We start from the raw sequence: 8,166 nt of genomic DNA, 5'->3' as shown, positions 1-8,166 counted from the left end.
GCATGAGTACATTGAAATCCATGCTGGTAGCTCAATTTTTTGAGCTGCCCATGCTTACCTCAGCAGGAGAATTGATAATGGAGACCTGCAACCCATATTGGAAAGCTCCACCAATGCCCAGGACAAAAGCCAGGAGGAAGAGATTGTAGCTCATTTTCTGGCAGGAAATAAAAACAGCAAACAAAGCTAGTATAGCTATTCAGACACATCCTGTTTTACCTTTAGGAACTCTTACAGTTTGAGCAATGTCACGTACCTGCCTCCTCTGAGACCAAGGAGCCAGTGCAGAGTGCAATAGAAGACCACAGCTACTAAAGCACAGGATAGCGAGAAATTTGAGGAGACGCAAAGCTTGTAGCTGTCTCCCAGAATCCAATTACACACTTCAGTGCTTCTGTCTTCAGCTTTGGGCATCTTAATCTGCACTATCATAGGGTGACTAGTTGCGGGAACATGGTGCAATGTGCAAGCATTATGTGCACAATTTCCATCTATTTGTCCTTCCTCCTCCTCCTCCTTTCCCACTTGTTATCTCACCTAAATAAATATTTTGCTCAGTGACTTGGCTGGGACTAGATAAACATTTGGGGATTGAAGGGCATTCCTAGTTTCATAGTTTATTCATCCTTTCTTAGAACTGTATCTGATAGGAGGCTTAAGGATACCCCCACAATATAGTACTGCGATTCATGCATACCCCATCCCTCCCACTCCCACTGCTCTCTGTTACTGAGTGTCCTCGTAATATTCTGTCCAGCAATGATGGCATGATGCTGCACTTCCATCTCTAGAAGAGATCATATTCAAAGGCAATGCTGAACAATGACTGCCAAATATTTACAAGCCGATTTCCAATCAGATGAATGCCATTGCTTGAATGGGCATCAAATTTATCCGTGTTGCAACATTGTTGGCTTCAAAGGAGTGAGCTCTGAATAAATTTGGTATTTGGCACATTCATATATTAAATGACAACAATCTCCTGTTTGTCAAAGCATTAGGAAGAAATGAGATTCAGAGACTCTGCTACTAGGCATCCCCACTATCCTTCGTGCTACAAAAAAGGCCTTACGTCAGCACAAAACTCCCCATCAGCAAGAAAATCAGTAAGCCCTATGCTAAATGCAAATTTTATATCACACCTGCAGCAAATTTCTTAGTCTCATCCCCATTCTGTACTATAGAATCATAGAATCATTAACACCATTATAACACCATTATAATGGTTATAACCATTATAACACCATTATAACACCATTGCTTGATTTTTCTGTTGCATCTCTTGGGTCGCTTTTCCAGTCTAATAGATTTAAATTCAGGAAGATTTTTTTAAACTTGATATTAATCCTAAAATTGCTTTTTAAAAACATCTTTGTTTTATCTTTTCTGGGTATCTGTTCCTATACTTCCTTGACTGGAAAGGATTGTTTTCCATCCTTTGGTGTTTACATCTTTCAGATACTTTGTCATTCGTAACTCCTTTATTGTGGAGGACTATTTCAGTCTTCCAGCCCTCCTCCATCTAGTAAATCATGCCGCTTTTTTTTGTTGCTCTGCTCTGAACTCCCTTGGTTTGTCTTCCTTTTTTATGTATCAGACATTAAATATGAATGTGCTCTTAAACCCAGTTTTCTTTGCTTTTTAAAAATAATTCCTTGCAAGATATTTGATATCTCTCAGGTATGACATACTATTACTTTAACCACATCTGATTCAGATTTACTTTTCTTTCTGTACTTAATTTATACAACAGGTATTTTAGAATAGCAGAAAGGAAAAAAATATGTACTGCAAAAATTCTATTTGGAGGGGGGAAAAAGAGAAACATATACCAACTTGCATGCAAAGGTAGTCATCTCAGCTTGCAGGCTAGGTCTTTCCTGATGCTTTCTTTGGTTACTTTGGAAAAAGTCAGTCTATATATAGAGGAAGAGGAGCCTGAGGTAATATTTCAACACGTGATTTCATTCTTTCTCAGTGTTTACACTCCCTTTGGTTTGTCATGAAGTTCTTGCTATTTGGTTTGTCATTATTGTGTTGGTTACTGATGAAACTGCGGATAATTTTGGTGAGCTGTGCATTCATGCCAGGTCACTAGGGAAGAGAAGCTCCAGCAGCAGCTGACAGGCAATAAGAGCTGCAGGAGATGAGTAAAGGACAATAAAAAAGGCACTGATGGAAGTCAAAGTCCAGGGACTGGCACAAACTAGAGTGGACTGGCTTGGACTTCCCCAAGTCATAGGTTGGGTAATCAGTTATCACATTTAAAGGAAAAGTTCCTGGCTGCTACTTTGAGTGTCAATACAGCAAAGCCTTCTGAAGCCTGACTTGACCAAGCCTGACTAAGCCTGTGCATTCAACTCTTGAATTATGGGGTCAGTTGACACTTTAAGAGTAACAGTCATTGCCTGACAAGTCTGTGTCCCTGTAATATATGGTAGATGCTAGGTAAATCCTGACTGTGAAATAAATAAATTACATCTTTACTTTTATCCATAATTCTCAAAGGGCCTCTTTATCAGTCTCCACAATGGTTCGGTTAAAAGGCTTTTACAAGTTATTCAAACAGCCTAGGAGGAAATTCCTTCTGCTGGTGAGTGGCTGCACTTGGTGGTTCCCCAGGCTAGGATGCTTTGTGTCTTCGGTGTCTGGAAGAATCCCAGCTGGATAGATGGGGACTGAGCTGTGTTGGAAGTGAGAGGTGACTTGTGCAGAGGAGCACTGTTTGAGGACAGCAGCAGTAACTATTTTTCTCTGGTGTTGATGGTTATTAATCAATCCAACAGTGCACGGTGATTTGATTTGTAAACAATAATATGAACTATAAGTCTCTGAGGATCACTTTTCAAGATGTATTTGTGCCTAACACTTCACGTGATAAGAAAATTGACCTGAACAAGTGTCATATATTTTTTCAATTGAAGGTGTTTTAATTCAGTAACAATTAACCAACTTGTTAAATGCTTCAATTAAAATGTAACCAATTAGAACAATTAAAATGTAACCACTGTTTTTCTTTGCTTAATCAGTCTAAAGACACCTGATTTCAGGCGTCTGTCAGTGATAGTCAGAAAAAATGCTGGAAGTTGGAATTAGTGTTTTCTGACACAGGTACTTGCAGGACTGGCTCTGAAACTCGGGAAGTCAAGTAAATGTGTATCATTTCTGAACAGGCGTGTTCATACTGTCAGGTGCAGACAGCCTCCATCCTTCCAGGGCTCTGGGGAAAGGCACAACGATACTGATTCATGGGAGTAGCCATAAAGGTGGCCAAGGTGAGGACCTCTGGACATTGGAGGACTTCTCCCAGTTCTAACCAATTCTTTTTTGACCTGTACATCCTGGCAGTTTGTGCCAGGCCTCTCCCTCTGCCCAAGCAGTCTCTTCAGTCCATCCCCTGCTTCCTATCCTGCATCTTCTCTACTGCCTTGTTTTCTTTGCTTCACTTGTGTCGCCTGTCCTTTCTCTGATCCTCACCGAAGGAACAACAGAATATTTTGATACCATCATGATGGTACCAGCACTTTTTTCTTTGACTGTGTGTTTTACTCTTTCCATCTGCCCCTCACTGCTCTCTCCAAACTATGGAAATGAAAAGTATCTCTGCAGTTCCCAGCTCCATGGAGTTCTGCTCTTGATTGTCTTGTCTCAAAATCCTGCGTATTTCAAAATCTCAATGTTGCCCAAGAGCAGAGATACCTGCTCTTGCCCATGTCTGTATACGAATGACTTCTAAAATAGCAGCAACCACAAATGAACAGAAGTTTAGTTTTATTTTTCCTATATTATAAACCTTAGGTAGTGAAAGATAGTTCTTGCACAGACTCCTCTTCTGAGAAATAGATCTGCTGCTCCACTCATGCCCAGCATGACAGTAATACACTCCGGAAATGTTTACAGTCTTGTAATTCAAAAATGTTGTATTTTTTAAAAAATGTAGTTAAAAAATATACTGAAAGAAACTTTTACTACTTATTTTGAAAATGTACGTGTTCTTTGCTGCAACCATCAGCAGTGCTGGGACTTTCATAGAAACAAAGCCAAAAGAAAAGAGATTGCTTGATTATGATTTTGAGAAGAAACTGGAAGAAACTTCACCCGTCAACCCAATGCCTGTGAAAGGCAATATTAAATGAGGAGTGTTGCCCTGTTCTGTACCAGGTTAACTAAAAAGAATCAGTGTGACATCTGGATCTTTTCCAATATGCTCTATGGAGACAACAAGAACATGCTGCAGAGAATGTTCTGCTGTGATCTAAATCTCCACATCCAAAATAAGCTGCTGCCGTAAAAGCTCCTCACCACACTCTAACCTTAGCAGAGCGCAGATGCAAAACCCTACAAGATGCACTAGCAGTGTCCATGAGAGCAGTATAGACTGGACTAGAGAATTACTTGTGCTTTACAACATAGGACTGGAAGACAACAAACAAGCCATGAAGAAAACCAGTCCAGAATAAATAGTCTGCAAAACAATGCCCAAAAGTCAGTTGTATAGTAAGCCACTTAGCAAGTACTAGAAGCTTTCTTCCTAATCCATCCGTCACATGTTTTTATAGCTGAAAATAATTAACTGCTCACCACTGCTCAACAAGTAGGGGTCTATTTGAAATCACTTAATAACAGAAACAACGGGAGCACCAAGACAAGGTACTGAGAATTTCATCTGGTGTCTGAAAACAGAACTTAATCTTATTAATTTCTGTGTTAGACAGCCCAGATTCAGGGGCAAGGAAAAGAAAGGCTTCTGAGATGGAAGTTACTGTTTGGGTGGAGGAGAAATACAGAAGAAATTCAGAAGAAATTTGCTAAAGCATTGCATGGTGTTGTTTGATGATAAGAGAATAAGACATCATTCTGTCACTCTCTAATATGGTTTCTAAAATATGTATGTGTTACTTAGCCCTAAAAACTGAAAACAGATTATTAAACTTTTGTTTGGATTTATCAGTTCAAGTGTATCTTTTCAAGGTGAACTTAAGAACCTAAGAGTAATATATTGTCCCTAACCCTACCTCTCTCTTTGTGTCCCTGCAAGAGAACATAGCCACTGCTGAATTTCCCCCAGATACCATCGTCCTTTCTTCTGCTACAAGATGGTGGATTTGATCTCATCAGGGCCTTTATAAAAAACCGCATGGGTGTGAGCTTTGAAGTTCCGTTTCTTGAACTCCTCCGAGATTTCTAGGAAGGACTTTCCCTTTGTCTCAGGAAGGAAAAACCCAACATAGAGTGCAGTGCAGACGCAGACCACAAGGAATGGGACGTAGCAGAAATGTGCTAGACTTTTCTGAGGAGGAGGAAAAAAACAAGACAGTGTTGGTGACATTCTGTACGATGACAAACAGGCCACTAATCCCTGTTTCTGCATGGACTAACTTCACCCGGGGAGTATTTCTGGGTGTCCTGGTGAGGGCCTCACATGCCTGGATGCAACAGCTCCCCAGCATAGTTTGGGAAATTTGACATAGCAAGAAGAGTATCTCAAAATGTCTTTTTCTGTCTTTCTATATATATATAATGGTATAGAATGGGGACCCACAGGAGGAAATAAGACAGGATTGGATATTGTGGAGTTCTGTTCCCTTTCGCTTCAGGAATCACCTTAGGGAATGATGCCAGGGTCTGGCCAAGGGGAATTACATCACACCTCTAGTCCCAGCTGTTCTCAGCTGAGGACTGAGGAGGAATACCGGTCATCCATGCCCCAAATTGATCTGCTTCCAGCCTCACATCAGAAATCACCGTAGACAACATGGAGGAAGTTTGGTTTGGAGGAGTTTTGACCACTTTCCTCATAAAGGTACTTTTCATGACAGTGCTATCTGGCTGTGTGTCTGCAGCTTGTGATATTCCAGGACCCATCTCTTTTCGTGGTCACTATCAGAGCCTCTTTCTTGTATAAAACACTAAAGAGCTGCAGGTGATTGCTTTGCCTTGGGAACCCACCACAATGAATGGAAAGGCTGTTCCAACCAGAAATAGGTTGAACCAGAGCAGAGAGCCACAGATCATGTAAGCAGCTGGCCGGGACATTTGATCAAAAACCTCTGTGGGCAGAACTCCTGTTACACCAGCTGGAAAAAGAAATGGCAAGAAAGTTAATAATACTGTTGACATTATATTAAAAACAAGAGAACACATACTAACAAGCAAACCTGACATGAAGTATATGAGAACAGTAAATTATTATTCAGTAAATTATTCTCACTAGTCAACAATGCCAGAACAAGTGGTAATAGACATTAACTGCAGTGGGAAAGTTTTAGGTTAAATATTAAGGACTGGCTAATTATTCAAACTCTCTCATGTTAGAATGAACTGCCAGGAAAGGTTTTGTAATCCACATTATTCTCACTAGGACCCAACTGTGAGAATGGCTTATAATTAATTCAACCCTGTTGGCACTGTAGGGACTAAGACAAGAAATTTCTGCCAACTCATGTGGCATGTGACACTGGCAGCTCGGTTCTTTTCTTACCTGCCTTCCTTCAAACTCATGTAGGTGAACACAGACTCACATCTACTCACACACTGAGCAAACATCTGCACACACACAGCCTGTGTACTGCCCCCACAACCACAGAAACTAATGGATTCTGCCAAGAAAATCCATGTTAGTAGGCTAACAAATAGACGTGGAAATTGTGCTTCCAGGTATCTGCAAGTAAATAATCAGATGACGTAGCCGTCAATCTCTAAAGTGAAGCATTAGAAATGCTGGTCTAATGGATTGGGCAGCAAATCAAAACCTTGTTGTCCATTTAAGACAAGAATCACCTCCAAGTGCCATCAAAAGATGGCTGTAAGGAGAAATGACACAGAGAACAGCACAGTCTGCTCCTGCACAACACTGACTTACCAGGGGCATGGAAGCCCCTGTGAAACAGCTGAAGACTACTGGCAGAAATTGCTTCATTCCTTTGAGTGTGCTGTGGCTAAAGAGGGTCTGAGAGTTTCCATAAGCTCCTTGCACACATCTCCAAGCCCCTGCAGCACCCAAAAGTTTCAGTGAAAACACTGAGGGAACTGACCTGGTCCGATTCCAAAGCTCAGGATATAGGCGAAAATGCAGGCCATGCTGAGATAAGGCATCCAGCTAATCTGAGTCTACAGCCACAGAGACCAACGGAAAACCAGTGAGGGCACTTACACTTATTTGCCACCACTAAACACCCCAGTCATATAAAAGGCAAAGCCCAACTCCATTCCACTTAAATAATTAAGTAAAGTTTGTTACCTGCTGGCTCAGAGCGACCATGAAGACAATGGCCCATCCTGCCATGAAGATATATCCCCCCAGGAGCAGTGGCCTCCGACCAGCGTAGTCTATAATCATGTTCTGCACAAAGTAACACAGTGTAATAAAGCAAGATATTTAACTTCTGTTTATATTTCCTGGCTGCTCCCTCTTCCCATTTCAATAGTCCGTGTCTAGTTTGCTCTACAACTACTTTAAGGATGTTGTCCACTTCTTAGCAAAAAAAAGAAAAGTCAAAGGAAAGGGTCTGCTGGCAGGAGTCAGGCAAGAAGGGTGTTCAGGGGACATGAGAATGTCCCACCTGCAGCCTAAACTCTGCCACTATCCATACTGACATGAAACAAGAGAGTTTAGAGATTTCAGACAGTGATAACGATGCAGTGTCTGACAAAATACTCCTGCATTAATCTGTCTGGACATGAGTGCTGAGAGACTGCCTGACTGCTGTGCATAAAGGATTTCCTTAGCATGAAAGGCAATGTAAATCCGAAATTTGTAATTAACAGCCTCCTCACTGTCAACAGCGTCTGCATGTCAGCAGAGTGCATTAAGAGTCTCACACAAGTGACAGACGTGATCAGTTCACAGCTCCCCGTGCCGATTACAACATATGGGATTTTGTCCTGAGGAATTCCAGCCTCTTGGAACACATAAGCTGCATAAAAATACATCTGGGAAGAGAAGAGAGGAGAAAGCAGTAAAGGAAGACGTCTGAAAATACATCCCATTGTTTTTCCTGAAGGACCATGCAGAGAACGACTAATGTGCTGTCATAGGGGCTATTTTGACAGCGTCCTTCTGAATCTTGCCATAATGCACAGGCGTACTTTAGAAACCAAGCATCTGAAGTTTGAAGATCTCCACAGGCAGAGCAGACCACTATTCCTTCTTCTCCTGCAGCAGGA

The 8,166-nt window shown here is 41.4% G+C and overlaps 2 protein-coding genes across 2 annotated transcripts in view; both read right to left on the bottom strand.

Moving 5' to 3' along the window:
• The window catches only part of LOC103922599 (solute carrier family 2, facilitated glucose transporter member 11-like), an 8,856-nt gene extending 8,702 nt beyond the window's left edge, over positions 1-154 (bottom strand). The window contains exon 1 of the mRNA XM_009330757.1: positions 59-154. Coding sequence (XP_009329032.1) covers positions 59-154 — 96 coding nt within the window. The remainder of the gene's footprint in view (positions 1-58) is intronic.
• Positions 155-5,089: 4,935 nt separating this feature from the next.
• Positions 5,090-8,166, bottom strand: part of LOC103922601 (solute carrier family 2, facilitated glucose transporter member 11-like) — an 11,045-nt gene continuing 7,968 nt past the window's right edge. The window contains exons 8-12 of the mRNA XM_009330758.1: positions 7,822-7,932; positions 7,241-7,342; positions 7,035-7,110; positions 5,950-6,077; positions 5,090-5,290 (exon numbers count right to left, since the gene is read on the bottom strand). Of these exons, the coding sequence (XP_009329033.1) occupies positions 5,090-5,290; positions 5,950-6,077; positions 7,035-7,110; positions 7,241-7,342; positions 7,822-7,932 (618 nt within the window). The remainder of the gene's footprint in view (positions 5,291-5,949; positions 6,078-7,034; positions 7,111-7,240; positions 7,343-7,821; positions 7,933-8,166) is intronic.

Source organism: Pygoscelis adeliae, unplaced genomic scaffold (genome assembly GCF_000699105.1).
Source record: "Pygoscelis adeliae isolate BGI_AS28 unplaced genomic scaffold, ASM69910v1 Scaffold358, whole genome shotgun sequence".
Classification (NCBI taxonomy): Eukaryota; Metazoa; Chordata; class Aves; order Sphenisciformes; family Spheniscidae; genus Pygoscelis; species Pygoscelis adeliae.
This window is presented reverse-complemented; position numbering and strand designations above follow the sequence as displayed.